Raw genomic sequence first — 18,491 nt, forward strand, 5'->3', positions numbered from 1 at the left:
TGATCGAGACGAATGAACCATTTCCTTTATATTATTTTCCGCATTTAATGACTATTTTATATTCACTCATATTTCCCGAATGCCCCACACACCACCAAGCATATTATATGTACATATGTATGTATGCATGTGTGTAATTATGTTCAGTCTCGTTTATAAGGTGTATACATGCGTACATATGTATGTAAAAACATACATACATACATACACATCTACTAAAAATAGCAGTTGTCGCATAAATAGCGAAACATCTTTGAGATCTTTGGCTTGATCGCCGGCGAAACAAACACATACACATTTCCATGCGTGTACATTTGAGTGAGGGCAACATGCATCACAGGGCGTGATGCTGGCAATGCTGCTGCTGGTGCGTGAAAGCTGTGAAAAGCTGCTGCGTAGAGTCAAAGCAGCCGACTCCTGAGAGAAAATCCATTTAATGAATCATTTTATGATTCTTGGAGACAATGTTTCCTTTTTGTTTTGCGTTTGAGGGCGGCAGGCTGCCGATCATGCGAACATTTATATCTTTCTATGTACGTATGTATGTGTGTGTATTAATGCAAGTTTATGTGAAAGAACTGGCGGTGGTTGTGAAAAACAATGTGGCGGAGTAAATCTTTAGTCTTTCCTCGGCCGTGCTTTAGTGAAGTAGTGCGTAAGTAAAATAGTAGTGCTGCAGAAAAATTTCGGTCAAAATATCCTACTGAAGTGTTCAGAATATATGAAACAATCTGTGTGTAAAACTATATGCATACATATAAATTCCCTTAAAATCGTTTCGAATTTAAATATTGGCCTTTGCCCTTCGCCAACTCTTTTGATGTGAATGCAATTGCTGTTTTTTTTTTTCAATAAAATACAAAAAGTTACTTGGAAATTTTTGTCGTGATCAACTTATTCCCCCATTTAAATACTTGGCAACTATTTTTAAAACTTTCAGATCAGAAGAATATTATTTGTGTGCTATTTTCACTTTCCAATTTTTTGTAGAATTCAAGGTGTCTCCGATAAATCTGACAATGTTTTAGCATTGCTGACACCAACGCATTAAAGTGTTCTTAACAAAGTGATTTGGCCATTTTCTTGTGTGCCGAGTTTGTGTATTGGATAAACCCAAAGGATTAGCAGCATGGCGGCGCGCTGTCAACTCTTTTGGCTGGCGGCCGTGGCGTTAATTAGCGGTGAGTATTTCACCTTTCTTTCTTCTTCTGGATTTTACGCTCTGAATTTTCGAAAGTTTGCGGCTTTATAAGTGTGACTAAGTGAATATCGCTTAAGTAGTGATTTTTTAATAGAAAATAAATGATTAATTTTTGATTCAATGACATATTTTTTAAACAGAAAGCAATGATACTTATAGTAATCTGCGGGTTTCTGTGGCGGAATGTTCGAAACATTTATTTGCTACACATCTTTTGTATATCCACACTTCAGTGCTTTTATAATTGGCTTCTTGATTTTTCTTCCGCAAAATTTCGATTACGACTTTAGTTTCTCCTAAATTGTAAATGTAAAAATTTGTTCAGTAAATCTAACTGCCCTTTGGTTGTTATACCATCAAGCCATTTGAAGGCGCATTTAAATTCATTGAGTATGTTTTTTTTCTAACAATTTCTCGAAGGCTTGCAGTAAACAGTCTTCAATATGTCACTTAACAGTGACCATCTCTTTGGTTTTAAGGTAAAGAGTAGCTGGCATTCTTTCTCTAATAAAATAAGGCATTTCATAACTCTACCGAATGGGTTGATACGTGACTACCATTCGGAGTACGTAGACTCTAATCTCCGTGAAACACCAAAATGAAGAAAACGTTTTTTCTAATAGCGGCTGGCAATGGCAATACTCCGAGTGTATTTCTGTCAAAAAAAAAGCTACATAAAAAATATCTCCGCTTGGGAAACGGCTTAAAACTGTAGGGCCCTCCCCTGTTGTGGAACAACATCAAGACGCACACCGTACATTAGAGGAGCAGCTCGGCCAAACTCCCAAAAAGGGTGTGAGCGCCAAGTACACAAGTATATAAAGGGTGGTTAAATTTCAAGGGCCGATGTTGAATGTGAACCACACTGAAACGTCGAGCTTTTTTCCGCATTTCATTTCACATTTTTCAATTTCAGACTAATTCAATTTGAATCATAGAAAGATACACAATCGAGCAACGCGTTAAAGTTATTCAGGCTTATTATGAAAACGGACGTTCAAATCAAAATGCATATCGCGACCGATCGCGATCTTTTCGGTCAATTTAATCGTTCAAATGTGCGTACAATCGGAAAAATTGTGCAAAAGTTTGAGCAAACCAGGTCTGTAGGAGATGTAAATATTGCTGCTGTTCGCGATAGTGTGGTTGAATAGCCGTCCACCTCAACTCGTCGTCGTCCCCAACAATTGCACCTCTCACGCTCGTCGTTAATGAACATTATGCCTAAAGACTTGCATTTACAGGCTTACAAGGTGCAATTGACTCAAGAACTAAAGCCTCTAGCCCATTTCAAGCGTCGTCAATGGTCAGAATGGTGGCAGGAAACAGGCAATAGTGAATGACCAATTTTCGAAGAGAATCATCTTCAGTGATGAGGCACATTTTCACCTCAGTGGATTTGTCAATAAGCAAAATTGCCGAAAAACCAATGCACCCACAAAGAGTTACTGTTTGGTGCGGTTTATGGGCCGGCGGCATCATTGGGCCGTATTTTTTCCAAAATGAGGCCGGTCAGGCAGTTACTGCGAATAATGTTCGCTATCGTGATATGATAACGAACTTTTTATGGCCCGAATTGGAAGATATGAATGTGGACGATATGTGGTTTCAACAGAACGGTGCCACTTGCCACACAGCTAACGAAACAATGGCTCTTTTGCGCGAAAAATTTGATGGCCGAATAATCTCACGTCGCGGAGATGTCAATTGGCCGCCAAGACCATATGATTTGACATCGTTGGACTTCTTTCTTTGGATTTATTTGGAAGAAAAGGTGTACGTCGATAAACCAGCAACAATTCAAGAGCTAAAGGATGAGATAATTCGGCACATTAACGGCATAGAACCTCAATTATACCTCAGCGTTATCGAAAATTTGGACCATCGGATATAGGTGTGCCGCCGAGGCTGCGGCGGCTTTTTGACCAATATTTTGCTCTGTGCGTAATTGAACCATACCAATATTATCATAATAAGGAGAAATGACAATAATTTTTTAACAAATTGTATTTTATTCAAAATCAACACCGGCCTTTGAAACTTAACCACACTTTATATAAATATGTAGTACGAATGATGTACACAACTATAGACCAATAACTAAATTAACAGTTCGCGCTAAGCTTTTGGACGAGAAAGTTAAAGAAAAACAACTTTCGCTACACAATTTATTTTCAAGTCGCGTCAGCATGGGTTTGTCAGTGGGCGTTCTACAGTCACCGTTTCCGCTGAATATTGCCTCTCAGCGTTTAAAAGCGGTTTTCAAATTGACATGATTTACACATTTTATTGCACAAACTCGAATGCATCGGTTTCACTCCGTTTTTTCCGTAAATAAAATCTTATCTTCCGAACAGGCTACTATTTGTTGCAATAGGAAATTTCATGTCGTTTTAACTGTATAGCATCCTCAGGGGTTGGCCAAGGTAATACTTTTGATCCACCTTTATTAATTCCTTTTAGTAATAAATTTAGTCTACTTTATGCCAATAATTTGAAGTTCTATCCTGAGGCTGTACTACCGGTGAGGCTGATATTCATCTCTTGCAACGAGGTTAAATAATTTTGCTGATTGGAGCTGCTGAAATAAATTATCGCCGCATATTAAGCATATTTTCTAATATTAAATGTCTATTTCTAGATCTATCGATGTTCGGCAATAGTGGCAGCATTAGTACTATACACTGTTCAATCAGCAACTTATTTCTGTAGATGCTTTGGTTTTGTTCAATAAACGTTTTACGTTTTTCAAAAATCAAATTTGCTACGTTCTTCCAAAGGTTTACGGTAGTCTAGCACTTTTGCATTGCTACTCAAAAGATTTCAAAGATCCGCATACCTGGAAGCTTCTCCACAAATCTTTAGTTCGCTCAAAACTAGAGTATGCGCCTAATATACCCAGTGTATGATTACCATGCTATTAGAATAGAAAGCGTGCAATGTAAATTTATGCGCTTTGCACTCTAGTCGATACATTTTGAAGAGCTACTCGCACTCACCTCCTAAAATTCACATTGTATCCTAATTAGTTTAAAGGCATTTGCAAGCAGAAAAATAATCCAAAGTCTTTTGTTTGTGGTTATGACGTAATCGATGGTTCCATTGACTGTTCCGAGTTGCTCGGGCTGAGTAGTGTTAACATACCCAGCAAAGCTCTACGTGTTCAAAATCTATTTCATTAGCAGACAGCTATCGTTCCCATGCACCTATGAACACTGCACTTTTGAAGTAAGGGCTAAGTTTCAAGGGCCGGTATTGATTTTGAATAAAATACAATTTCTTTAAGAAATTATTGTCATTTCTCTTTATTATGATAATATGTGTATAACTCAATTACGTATGGAGCCAAATATTGGCCAAATGACCGACGCGGCTTCGGCGGCACACCTCCATCCGATGGTCCAAATTTTCGATAACGCTGAGGCATCATTGAGGTTCTATGCCGTTAATGTGCCGAACTATCTCATCCTTTAGGTCTTGAATTGCTGCTGGCTTATCGACGTACACCCTTTCTTTCAAATAACCCCAAAGAAAGAAGTCCAAGGGTGTCGTTAACGTTTAGGTGTGGTTCACATTCAACCTCGGCCCTTGAAATTTAACCATCCTTTATAATAAAATCAAAAAAATTAAAAAATAAATATTATTGTAATTTTTCACATCTGGGTTTTTTTTTTTTAAATTAACAATATGGCGGCGTCAGGAAATATTTTTCGAGAAAAAAATCGACAATTTATTAAAAAAAAAATCGAAATGTTTGAAAAAAAATCGAACTTTTTGAAAAAAAAAATTTAAATTAAAAAAAAAAAAATCCTTCGATCAGCCACGAGTTTTTTATGTTTTTCAAAAGCAGTATAAATTTTATTGAAATCTACCAAGCGGTTTTTTAAGTTACAGTGATAATCAGTTCAAAAAACATAGTTTTGAGAAAAACGCATTTAAAGTTTTGCTATCGTGTGTATCTGCCACTTTCATGCGTGCCCGACCCGAGCGGGCTTTGTTAATTCTTGAATAACTCGAAAAAAATTTGTCGAATTCACTTCAAATTTTCGCACAATATTTTTAAGATATTATACTTTAAGAAAATGCAAAAACAAAAAATGAAATGAAATGAAAGTGATGTGGGTATTTATGTCACTGCGAAAATATTCTTCAGATTCTCTTCGACATTCGTTTCAACGACCACCTTTCGTTCGTTATCCTTGAAATCGTAATTTCTTTTTTAAATTTGAAAAAAAAAAAAAATAGAAATTCACTGCGACTACATTGCGATTTACATTGAGATTTACCTTATCGCGCCTCATAACGGCAGATGAACTTTTATGAGAAGCTTTTTCATGGCAGAAATATGCTCTGCGATTTGTCACTACCTGCCGTGAGCTGATCGCTATTAGACCTTTTCTATCATTTGGTGTTTCATGCCTGGCGCTTCGAACCCGGGTACTACCCACCCACTCGGCTACGGTGTACTGATCCATATGATTGATAGATTATTAAATTAGCATAGTCGCTGGTTATTCATGGAAGACTCTTTGAGCAAATATTCAATGATGACAATTCCCTCACTACCCTAAAAAGGTAAGCAGAACTTTTGACGTCGATTTTTCCACTATGAATTCCATTGCTGCCCTTTTCCTGCCTTTATTAACTGCATTCGATATTGCTTGAATTCCGGGTTATATGACGGATCCGGGTTTGATTACGCTGACACAATTCTAAAATCTGTACAACTCTCCAAACATCGTTATTGGTCGGGTCATCGTTAAGTAACTTAACTCTCGAAAGTATTAGGCCCTCCTCGTTAATTAAGCATCGAAGTTCGGACGTCATTTTCGATGCTGCTTTTGTATTGGAAAACGAAATTAAGTGTGTGTTTTGTGTGTGTTTTGTATTGGAAAACGAAATTAAGTGACTGTATCATACGGAGAAGCTACTTTGAACTAAAGCAGCGTTTATCGGTGGTACAAAATGTTCTCAGAAGGCCGAGAAGATGTGAACGACGAAGAGCGAGTCGGACGCCCGAGCACTTCAACAACAGACGAAAAAATTGATGAAGTGAAGAAAATGGTGTAGGTCAATCGTCGAATCATTATTAGAGAAGTTGTTGAGGACTTAGACATATCGCTGAGGACCAAGTGACTCGTGCCATTCGATTTTTTTCAATGATTTGGGCATGAGACGGGTCGCCACAAAATTCGTACTAAAACTGCTCAATTTCGACCAAAAGTGACGACCAAAATTCGACCAACCGGTGACGAATCGTGGGTTTATGGTTACGACGTGGAAACCAAAACTCAATCATCTCAATGGAAGCTGCCGAACGAACCAAGACAAAAAAAGGCGCCAAGCTCGGTCGAATGTAAAAGTTTTGCTTACCGTTTGCTTGGATTGCAGGGGCGTTGTGCATCATGAGTTCTTGCCACAGGGTAAAACGGTCAATAAGGAATGCCATCTGCAAGTTATGCGTAATTTGCTTGAAGCAATCCACCAGAAACGCCCGGATTTGTGCTCAGAAATCGACCAAGAAGGTGTTAACATCAGTTTCATAAGATGCGAAAGGAATTTCGTTTGTTGATTACTCGGAAACTGGCGAACGATAAATTTTGAATATTAAAAAAACTTTTTAGACGAGCTGAAGGAAGCGATTCGTGAAAAAATACCTAGTTTGCAAAAAAAAATTATTTTTCAGCAGATTTGGCCCCTAGTGACTTCTATCTGCTTCCAGACCTAAAAAACTTCAAGCGGAGAAAACGTTTTTTATGAAATGATGAGAATTCAATTTATCACTTGAGAATGGAATTCATAAACTCGAATCTCTTTGGAACAAGTATATTGATGTTCAGGGATATACCTATGAAATGAGACTTTCAGCTATTAGTCAATAGATGTTGCAAGGAGTATTTTTAAACCTTCCCAAATGTCTTGCTTTTTTCGTCTGTCATCTGTCAGCAATATTAAGTTAATTGTTTGTTACGTTTCATACAACAATGCATTTTTGTCGCTCTTAAAAATGTCGAATTTCGTGCCTTCACACTACGATTTGCGGACATCGTTGATTTTCTGTTACCAATTGAAGAATTGGGAATTGGTAGAGACGTACGATTGGGAACCGCTGGTGCATGCAGCTTACTCACCAGACTTGACGCCTTCCGATTATCGTTTGCATCGATGGACCACGCACTTTCCGAGCAGCGCTTCAATTCTCACGAAGAAGCCAAAAAATGGCTCGATGATTGGTTTGCGGCCAAAGACGGTCAATTTTTTTGGCGCGGCATCCACAAATTGAATTATTTTGAAGATTAAATTTGTAACCATTTTTTGTTAATAAACGTTTGAGATTTAAAAAAGGATCAGTTCATAGGTATAGACCCTGAATAAATAATGAAGGGTATTTTGTGTTTCTTATCGAAGCGCAAATCTTTTTGGAAAACCTAGTAATGTGGTCAGAACAACATATAATTCTAAAAAAATCTGAATTTCTTACTTTGCCAGTAAACGTTGGATGACACTTTTACCAATAGACAGCTTTGGAATGTCTTTCACATAAAAATACTACACTGTAGCTGATGGGCAACACAGATGACTTAGTATCATTTAGGTAAAGGCAATTGTCCGGAGCTTGGACAATGACAATATCCGATGAGGAGTTCCTTGGAGTGTTTGGGGAAGGATTCTGCGAAAGATTTTTGGACTTTTGCCTTGTAAAAACTCTTTTTCCATACACAATGAAGTTTTCTATTGACGAAAAATATTTTATGAAAATAAGACAAGCGTGCGTACACTTGTCTTTGTCTTTTTAAAATATTCGCAGTCATATTTTTCATGCTACATGGGGTGTTGTGGTACATTTTCTTCCATGCAAGTGACGTATGACTTACATTGGCGAAATTTTTCATAAGCAAAAAAAAAATTGCCAAAAATCAACACGATTCTTGAGCGACTCCAAACTTACACTTTGTTGTACTAAAACCGGATAGGCTTTAAAAATGGATACCGCGAAGCTTTCCTAAAGTACTAACTAAAAAGTTCCATATTTTCATGACACCTTTTTGAATTCGCAAAATGTTTGTGAATTTTGCAAAAAGTTTGGAAATTGGGTTTCTACAGTTTGTATCATGCAATGAATTTCAGTGAAAAACTTGAGTACAGCAGCATATTTTCTTATTTCCCAGTAAGTATACAATAATTGGAAGAACTGTGGATGTAGTTTTTTTCATATTCATTCATTATTCATAAATTCAAATTAATCCAAAAATCAATTTATTTCTCTCGTTTTATGATAAAAAAATTAACAAAAAAAAAAAAAAGAATGACAAAAGTCTGCATACATCCATCTGATGCCATTCATCTGTAGCACAGCAAGCATTGAAATTTGAAAAGATAGCTGTGAAGTACCGTTATTCTCAAATTGTAGATTTAAGTCCTTCTCTGTGTATTTAAAAAACAAAATTACGGAAAAATTTAGTATGAAATATTAGGTGCGTTTTTTGCTGAAAATACAACTTTATTCTGAAAAAAAATAGTTACAAGCCAATCGCTGGCTACTACTTTTTCTCAACTTTCTGGTAGTTCTCGTATACCTTCGCGGTAAAACTGTTCATCTTTTGAGGCTATCCACGGATCAAGCCATTTTTTGACGCCTTGATATGAACGGAACTGCTGGTCAACTAGACCATGTACCATCGATCGGAACAGGTGATAATCGGACGGCGCAATATCTGAAGAATATGGCGGGTGGGGTAGGATTTCCCATTTTAGTGTTTCTAGGTAGGTTTTAACGGGTTTGGTAACGTGAGACTGAGTGTTTTCATGCTGTAGAATCACTTGTTCATGCCTCTCCGCGTATTGCGGTCGCTTCTCGCGCAGTGCTCGGCTTAATCGCATCAATTGAAGTCGATACCGATACCTAGTGATGGTTTCGCTTGGTTTTAACAGATCATAATAAGTAACACCAACTTCGTCCCACCAAATACACAGCATAACCTTCGCAGCGTGAATATTCGGCCGAGGCGACGACGTAGAAGCATAACTTCTTTGACTTTCTTTTCTTTGGATTGCTGCAATGAGTCCATTTTTCATCACCCGTCACGATGCGATGAAGAAAATCCTTCCTTTTTTGCCGCTGGAGCAGTTGTTCACAGGCGAAAACACGACGTTCAACATTCTTTGGTTTAACTCATAAGGAACCCAAGTCCCCTGTTTCTGAATCATTCCCAAATCATGCAATCGCTTGGAAATGGATTGGCGGGTAACTCCTAATACTGAATCAAGCTTTTCTTGCGTTTGACACGGATCCTCATTGAGTAAACGCCCTCGGTGGTTTTTGACCTTCCTTCAAGCGGCACACGGACAGTCGTCAACATTAAAATTATCGTCACTGCTGGCGGCATCTATTGACCATGATGGAAAGAATAATGAGATGGCGCCTATCGTGGTCCCGTTACTTTGCTCTCAGCGAATTTGACAACGAGTTACGTGATTTTAGCTCCAGTATGGCCAGATTACCGTTTTCGTAACTTGATTTAGCATTTTTTTTTTATTATTTAGTCTCGGAGTTTTAATTCTTTCTTCATGACATTTGTCTAGCCTGTTCCATTTAAAATGTAATGTTTATAGTTTTGTAAAATATACATTTTTTAAAAATTAGTTCAATAATTCACTCAGTTTTATTTAGCTTTACTTTTTTTAACATCTGGTGGCATTACCCGCGATTGCAGATGTTGTTGGTGTTCTTTTGCTTTCGGCAGTCAAGTTTCTCGGTACTGCAATGTTGCTTAGCTTTGGATATAAAAACGCACTAAAATGATTTTATGATTTTTTTTTTGTTAAGCGAGACTCTTTTGTTAAGGGAACGACTTTTTTGCTATATTTGAGGTTATGTAACTAGATAAGGTACTCTTTTTGTAAAAATGTCAGTATGGTTTCTTTAGTAAATTCTGGTATTTTGGGGCTTTTTTTTGCAATGAATGCACCTCTTGATGCCCTATGTCCCACAAAGGATTTATTTTGCACAATTTAATTTGCATTCAGTAAAGTCAAACGCCTTTTAAAATGTGTAAAAAGGTTTTCAATGTTAAGAAGAGGTGAGAAAAGGAGATTTAATACTCTTGCATTAACTTGAGAGGAGCAAAAAATTAAATTCACACTTTCAAAATATCACATTTTATAAGAACCAACTAACAGGTGCGAGCTAGACATCTGCAGCATACAAACAGACAAGCAATGGAGCAGGTAAGGGTCAAAATAAAGATTTCCGTTATTCAAACAAATTTTTTTTTTTAGTAAAAAGTTGAATGGTTAATTTTGCGCCACCCGATTAATTTTGCACCATCCTTTAGTTTTCATTAGCACTAAAATCTTCTCAGAGTGGCCGTTTTTAACCTTCTTTTGCGTAATAATACAGTTTTTTTAACTTAAAGTTTCGGTAGCCTTAAATCGAAAAAAAGAAACAAACACGAAACTTAAAATTTTCGCATTTTGGGTATAAAAAAGCACTTAATTTATTGCGAAGAGCAAATGCTTGGCAATACTGCACAACTCGGAAAAATGTGACGTCACGCACTCTCTGATGGGCGCAATCTTCTTTCTATCATTCTTGTCTATTGACAAACAGCGAGAGATAAAGTGACTTAATTATGTGGGCATAAGTGTATGTACGCATGTGATTTTATGTTTTACGGAAACCTAAAAATTTCTTTAGTTATATATAATATCATTACAGCTTCCGTTTAATTCATACATAATATTAAATTTTTTCTTCATCACCAAGTTCCTTTTTCTATATGGAAAAAATAAAAAAAAATAAATTTTTCAAATTTGAATTTTTTTATTTATGACATCTGCTGTGGCAAATTGAAAAAATAATGTCAATACTGCTGCAGCAAAGCCATAAAATTTTCGAATGTTGAATGAGCCGGCCGGCCGGCAAACGACTAACTTAAGCAATAAGTATCTATGTATGTATGTATGCGCTTACACATACATAGAAACGTATGTGTAAATGTTCGTTCGGTCGCAGCTCGGCATGTTTTCATAATAAAGCACATTAAATAATTTACAAATCTCAAAGCATAAATCAAAGAGACAATTGGCCGAAGAAAGTGCTTCAGTGGCCTTAGCGATCTTGGGGGGTGGAAAGACAGAGAGAATGAGTTTGACAGCAGTGAGTGGGTGTCACACTATTTCACTATACTTAAATTAGCACAACATGCACATATACACATACACACGTACACACGCACGTAAATATGTTTATTTCTCTTAGCTTATTTGTGAATGCCATGAAAATCACCGTTAAATCAATATTTATTATTATTACTTCTTTTTTTGTTTGAAAAGTGTCACTGGCGCGTTATGAGGATTGTGAGAATGCGCCCGTGGTGGAGCATTCCTCCATACAGATTATCGATGAAGAGGATACAGTGCGAGTTATTTACACATGCGAAGAGGGCTACGAGTTGCGGGGCACCACAGAGTTGGTATGCGATTTGGATACAGATCTCTGGGATGCCGATCCGCCGATATGCGCAAAAGGTGAGTAAACACAAAAACGAAAAGCTTACGGTGGCATGCAGAATAACAAATAACAATAACAAAATACAATTTCAGCTGAGACTTCGAAGGAGTTGGACAGCGCTGCAAATACCGAGCGCGCTAGAAAAAAGAAACCTCAGGATATAGTGGAAGATCGACACGTGTCCGCAGAGATGGCTGCCTCACTGGATATGTCTTGCGTGCAGGCTAAAGTTAAAGCACCCGAAATACGGCATGGCTTTGTACAGAAGTACGATCGGCGGCGCAAGTACGACCATGTTTTTTTGGTGGCCTTCTATGCTTGCAATGACAACTTCGAACTGGAGGATGCTGAAATAGCCACATTGTACTGCAGTCAACGCAGATGGGTTGGAGAACTACCAACCTGCATGGCACTGGGCGAGTATACCGACGTGGACGAGGAAGGTGAGTGCCTACAAAAGTGTTGTGCTTGGAATATGTGCATGCCTTAATTCTTTGTCAACACTAGAATACGACGAATATGAAACCGTTGAGGGCGAGGGAGATGAAGATGATGGAGAGGGCGAGCAAGAAGTAGTCGAGGAATCCGTTAATAATCGCGTAGCACCACCGCCACCACCCCCCCCAGTACAAGTCGCCCCGGCCGAGCATGAAATCAGCAATGAAATTGAACCATCCGTGGCGCAAGAAAACATCGAGTCTTCGTATAACGTTGAACCGGAGAGTGTAACGCCCGCTTCTGAACCCGTGCCTGTTACCGATGTCAATATTGTCATCGCACCCACGCAAGATCCATATACGCCACGTCTGCTTGACGAGGACTGTGGTGCGGACAAAGGCGGCTGCGAGCAGAAATGCGAGCGCTTGCTTTTCCCAGGCGAAAATGAGCCACGCCTCAAATGCTCTTGCTTTGAAGGCTTCAGCTTAGATCCCAACGATTATGCAAGCTGTCATGGTAAGAGTGCAGTGTAGAAAGTATTCGCTGTGCATGTAAGTTTATCCACTTGTTTTCCTTTTGCAAAGACATCAACGAATGCCAGATGAACAATGGCGGCTGCGAGCAGATCTGCAACAACTTGCCGGGCTCTTACCAGTGCGCCTGTGAGCAGGGTTTGCAAATCGATACGCTGACGGGAAACACTTGCATCGGTAGGTAGTCACTCGTGCGTGCTCGCATTTGTGGAATTTAAATGCTTCTACTTATATAATTTATTTCATACAACTGCATGCATCACCCGCCCACCTCGTTAAATACCCGCTTGTTCGCCAACTGTTGTATTGTATTGCACGCAACCATCTGACATGACTGCACACATACATTCATAACTACATATATACACACACATATTGCCGCAGACATCAACGAGTGCTTGTTGCGCAACGGTCATGGGCCTTGCCAGGACACCTGCCACAATGAATGGTGCGGCTACAGGTGCTCCTGTGAAGGTCTAGCCGGCACTCAATTATCCCAAGATAATCACACATGTGAAGATGCTGGCGAGTGTGCTATCGCCAATGGCGGCTGCTCCCATCAATGCCTCTCCTCCATGGGACGCATCTATTGCCTGTGTCCAAGCGGATGGCTGATGTCGGCGGATGGAAAGAACTGTGAAGGTGCGAGCGCTGTAGTGTGGAAAATTGATACGAAAATTACTTAATAGCAGCCAAATTAACCGAAGTGCAAAGCGCAGTAAAAAAGATGTTTAAATCCATTTTAAATGCTCGTCGCACTTGCATCAAATTGTTTCCTTTATTGCTAGTTAACCACAAAATCTCTTTTCTGACCACATTAATTTAATATGTTTTTTTTTTTGCTTTGTATTAGACATCAACGAATGCGCCCAACCTGAAGTGGTCGCCCAGTGCGCTGGTGGCTGCGAGAATACGCCAGGTTCTTACCACTGCATACCAGCATTGAACCCACCCGATGATGATGATGATGCAGCCGAAGCAGTCAAAGAAGATGCTTCAGTAGGCACACCAGTTGAAGATGTAGAACCAATAGTGGAGACCGAGGAGGAAGATGATCAATCCATACGGCGCATTGCTGAAAGTGGACCCATCTGCCCAGATGGCTATCGCTCTGGCGGCGACAACTCTGACAAATGCGTTGATATCGACGAATGCGCCGAGGGCACCAGTGGCTGTGAACAATGCATTAACACCGATGGCTCCTTCGAGTGCACTTGCCCTGGCGGCTACGATCTTGCCGAAGATGAGCGCTCATGTGTCGACATAAACGAGTGTGAGGTCGTTGTCGAGAATGAGAATGACGCCGATGCTGTGCCCTATAAGATTTGCTCAGATGGTTGTGAGAATACAATTGGCTCGTTTATTTGCACGTGCGCGCCTAATCAACATCTACTCGAAGATCAACGCACATGCGCTGTTGACACTTGTCAGGATTTGAATAAACCACAGCTGAATAAGACGCGTTGCGCTTATCAGTGCGTCGATTTGCCGAGTGGCGTATACGAATGCGTTTGTCCAGAGGGCTACAGGTTGAGTGATGATTTGCACAATTGTGAGGTGGCTGAAACCATTTGCGCCAAGGAAGGCGGTTATGAAAATTGTGCTCCTGGTACTTGTGTTTCAAGTGAGGATAATAATTCTTATGTCTGTGAATGCCCGCCCGGTTATGAGAATGAAAGAAACCACTGCAAGGATGTCGATGAATGTGTTGTTGGCCTACACGCGTGTTCACACGAATGCTTCAACAATTTGGGTTCATATCAGTGTAGCTGTCCAAATGGTTTTCGTTTTGTTGAGAGCAGCGAGCATGTCTGTGAAGATATCGATGAATGTGCAATAAATCCGAATTTATGTGGCACACTAAACTGTGTCAACAATCCAGGTAGCTTTACTTGTCTATGTGCAGATGGCTCAGTGCCAGACGCTGAAAGTGGCGCTTGTCATGTGACGGATCCTTGCGAGGCACATCAGTGCTCGCACCAATGTATTACTGAAGGAGTTGGCTTCAAATGCATTTGCCCGGAGGGCATGTCTCTGGATGACGACGGTCTGCATTGCTCCTATAAGGATATTTGTGCTGAAAACAACAATGGTTGTGAACATGTTTGCAAATCGGAAGAGGATGGCGCTTGTGCGTGTCGCAGCGGATACGAATTATCTGCGAATGGAAAGTCGTGCGTAGACGTTAACGAGTGTGAGATCGGCAATGGTGGCTGTCATCAGGTTTGCCAAAACTATGCAGGTGGGTACGATTGCGCCTGCGAACCGGGATTCGAATTCCTTGATGGTCCGCTTAAGAGCTATTGCTTCGACGTTGACGAATGCGCTTTGGGGCTGCATAATTGCGGGAAGGCCATGTTGTGCGAGAATCTAAATGGATCTTTCACGTGCATCTGCCCACCGGGCTTTGCATTGGGCTTACCACCAGTGTACGCTTCGCTACGCGCTTTACTTTCATCATTTCATCCTACTGCTACGAAATCATTTACCACCTCATCAATCATACCTGCACCAACTACTTCTATCATACAGAATTCACCCTCATGCTTAGACATCGACGAGTGCTCCATTTTTAATGGAAACTGTTCGCATTTCTGCTTGAATTTCCCTGGCAGCTTTCAGTGTTCCTGCCCGCCAGGCTATGCGCTTAATGTTGCCGACAATCGCACCTGTTTGCTGGTAAACGCTTGCTTGCAGAGCAATGGCGGCTGTTCGCATGACTGTAAGTTTGTGGCAGGTGTAGGTGCGCGCTGTCACTGCCCTTCAGGTTACCAACTGGCTGAAGATGCGCGCACCTGTGCTGACACCGATGAATGCGCAACCGCTAATGGGGGTTGCGGCCAACTCTGCCACAATACGCTGGGCAGCTTTGAGTGTACTTGCAGCGCGGGTTACAAAAGGTCGGAAAATGGGTTCGACTGCGCCGATATTGACGAATGTGCAAATGGGTTTGGTAATTGTACTTTCATCTGCGTAAATCTTCTAGGTTCTTACGAGTGTGGCTGCGAAGGAGGATTCGAGTTGGGCGAGGATCGGCGCACCTGTATTGACATAGACGAGTGCGCGCTGCGAAGACATGACTGTTCGCACGATTGCGTAAATGTGGATGGTGGGTATGAGTGTATATGCCCCGGAGGGTATTTGTTAGGTGAGAACAAGGCGACCTGCTTGGACGTGGATGAATGCATAGGCGGTGAACATGGCTGTAGCCATGGCTGTGCCAATAATTTAGGCAGCTATGAGTGTAACTGCCCTGAGGGTTACACGCTTGCAGCAGATAACAGAAACTGCATTGCAGTAACGAGTGAAGTCGAGATAGAAAGAAATGAGCTCGAAGTGGAAACAGCTTTGGTTGATGTGTGCCTACGAGAAAATGGCGGCTGCTCACATATTTGCAATCCGGAAACCGGTTGTTCTTGTCCAGATGGGTACGAGCTGTCGGTGGACGGGAAAACCTGTGCGGATATCAACGAATGTGCCTACAATAATGGCGGCTGTGCACGTACATGTCTTAACACGGCAGGAGGTTTCGAGTGCGTTTGCGCCGATGGCGTAACACTTGACAATGGCCATAGTTGTGCGACATCTTGCCCACCAGGATTTATGGTGAGTTTGGAAGATTCCTTAAAGTGTGTGGATATCGACGAATGTGCCACGCAATCCCCCTGTGAGTATAACTGCATAAATACCAACGGTTCGTATGAGTGCATTTGTCCTAAAGGCTACAAGTTGAGCAACGGACGCAACTGTGAAGATATAAATGAGTGCTTGAACGACAATGGTGGCTGTGTAGGCGGTGAGTGTGTCAACCACGTGGGAAGCTATCAGTGCAAGTGCCTGTTGGGACACCGATTGGCCAACGACCGACGCACATGCGAACATAAGCCCGAGCTGCGCGATCAATGCCCACCATTCGCGGCAGTCGCTAACGGCGACTTCCACTGCACGAAATATCGCCACAAGAAGAAGCATTTCTATAACACACGTTGCAAAGTGTGGTGCAATGAGGGTTATCGCTTAGAGGGACCGACACAACGATTTTGTAATGCCTCCGGCAGATGGGATGACTTCGAAAGTCGTTGCTTGCGTAAGTATTGGCGGCTAGAGATTTGAGTAAATGAAAACAGTGAATATATCAGTATAATACTTCGGCCTTTACAGCTACCGTATGCCCACGCTTGCAGCCGCCACTCAATGGTGTGATTATGCCCGCTGTTTGCACTACCGGCAAAGTGTTTATGGGCGAACGCTGTCGGCTGCAATGTCTGCCTGGCTTTGTGCCCCTCGGCAAGAGCGTAGGCGTTTGCACGGCAGACCTCAGCTGGTCTCACAATGCAAGCTTCGAATGCGTGCCGGCGGCGAGAACACAATTGTTGCCAGCCATACCGATACCCAGACCACAGTCTTCACTACCGAGCGGTAGTGTCAGTAGATTCCCTAATAGGCCTAGAATAACACAAGTGAGACCACAAATTGGTTTTGGTGGCGCTGTCGATGGGCGACGTCCCTTTATTAAGTGTCCGCGCAACACTACCGTGTTTTTAGCAAAAGGAGCCAGCACTGCGCATATCATTTTACAAAAACCTATTACAAATATGGACTACCGTTACATTGAGTCTCATCCCACTTGGACGCGCAATATGGAAGCTCATTTGGGCGCTGGTCGCCATGTGGTGACATTCCGTGGCCAGGATCCGGTTTCGGGCAGGCGCGCTAGATGCCAGACAATCATTTATGTGGAAAATGCCAACCCACCGAATGTAAATTTCTGTACGCGCTCGTTTGAGGTAACTTTAAGTCCAAATCAGGTCTACCGTTCGGTAGTATGGGAAGAACCGCGCTTCGAAAGCACACTGGGCCCCATTAAAAAACTTTACAAATCGAGGGTAAGTTTATTATTTAGCTGCAATAATGATAATGGGTTAATAAAAATACTGACCTTTTGAAATTTAAATAGATACCCGGCGAGCTCTTTAATGCCGGCGTGCATACGGTTTACTATGAAGCGACCAATGAGCAGGGCATTACGGCACGCTGCGAATTCCAAGTTATAGTTAAAGGTAAGAGCGCAAGGGAGTCAAGTCATTGCTAATTTAATGCTTTAATGTTTTTAAAATCTTTGTAGAAGCCAAACACTCGTCCGTAAAGCCTTCGCACACACTTGACTTGAGCCACCAAGCACCACCTAAGCCTAGTCTGCAACCAGCTCCTTTAATGCGTCTGCCGACTTCAAGGGAAATGAGAGCTAAGCTACTGGCGGGCCATGAGTCCTTTGTGATTTGTCCGGGTCAAGCCCCAGTTAAAGTAACGAACTCGAAATCTGTAAGTTATTTACAGCCTGAGTGGCTAATTCGCGTACGCTACGCTTGGTACAAACGCCCTGCATGAACTGTTGCCACTGCAAAGCGATTCGCTGCATTCCGGAATGCCGAACATCGTTATGCCTGCTTTCTAGTTATTCTCGCTTCATATTTTCGCAAACAATAAGTTGTCCACATTCCCCTAACTCTTTTGACTTTATTTTACAATGAACAGGTGACTTTACCAGTTGGATGCATTTTAAAAAATGTGCGAGATAAGTCGTTGCGTCATCACGCACAGCGACGTTTGATCACCACAAACTGGTCGCAATTCACTGCCTTTTAAACGAAAATATTACCAAAGTTGGAACTTTTTACAATATATTCTTAGTAAAGCCAGAAATGTGTATTTGAAACATTTGTATATCTTAATCTGATATTTGTACTTGTAATCTGATAATTTTTATGTAATAAAATGTAATAGGAATTCTCGAATGAACGGGTAT

General features: G+C 41.0%; 1 protein-coding gene across 3 annotated transcripts; it reads left to right on the forward strand.

Moving 5' to 3' along the window:
* Nucleotides 1-633: 633 nt before the first annotated feature.
* Nucleotides 634-18,482, forward strand: LOC128861337 (fibrillin-2). Of its 3 annotated transcripts, XM_054099404.1 has the most exons (12): nt 634-655; nt 991-1,181; nt 11,537-11,731; nt 11,807-12,157; nt 12,222-12,668; nt 12,737-12,862; nt 13,539-14,927; nt 15,672-16,772; nt 16,847-17,571; nt 17,643-17,745; nt 17,811-18,007; nt 18,221-18,482. In XM_054099404.1, exons 2-12 carry the CDS (start codon nt 1,130-1,132, stop codon nt 18,329-18,331), a joined length of 4,797 nt encoding a protein of 1,598 aa, XP_053955379.1. In that variant the 5' UTR covers nt 634-655; nt 991-1,129; the 3' UTR covers nt 18,332-18,482. The 3 variants fall into 3 exon arrangements, with proteins under 3 accessions (XP_053955379.1, XP_053955377.1, XP_053955378.1); XM_054099402.1 differs by having other exon boundaries at nt 13,539-16,772; XM_054099403.1 differs by having other exon boundaries at nt 13,539-16,772; nt 17,814-18,007.
* The last annotated feature ends 9 nt before the right edge of the window (nt 18,483-18,491 follow it).

Source organism: Anastrepha ludens, chromosome 4, assembly GCF_028408465.1.
Source record: "Anastrepha ludens isolate Willacy chromosome 4, idAnaLude1.1, whole genome shotgun sequence".
Taxonomy (NCBI): Eukaryota; Metazoa; Arthropoda; class Insecta; order Diptera; family Tephritidae; genus Anastrepha; species Anastrepha ludens.

Excerpts from the sequence above, each read along its gene's own strand:
- LOC128861337 (XM_054099402.1), top strand. The coding sequence starts at position 1,130 with ATGGCGGCGCGCTGTCAACTCTTTTGGCTGGCGGCCGTGGCGTTAATT. Across the intron at positions 1,182-11,536 it reads GGCCGTGGCGTTAATTAGCG|TGTCACTGGCGCGTTATGAG; the intron begins GTGAGTATTTCA and ends TTGTTTGAAAAG. Across the intron at positions 12,669-12,736 it reads CGATTATGCAAGCTGTCATG|ACATCAACGAATGCCAGATG; the intron begins GTAAGAGTGCAG and ends CCTTTTGCAAAG.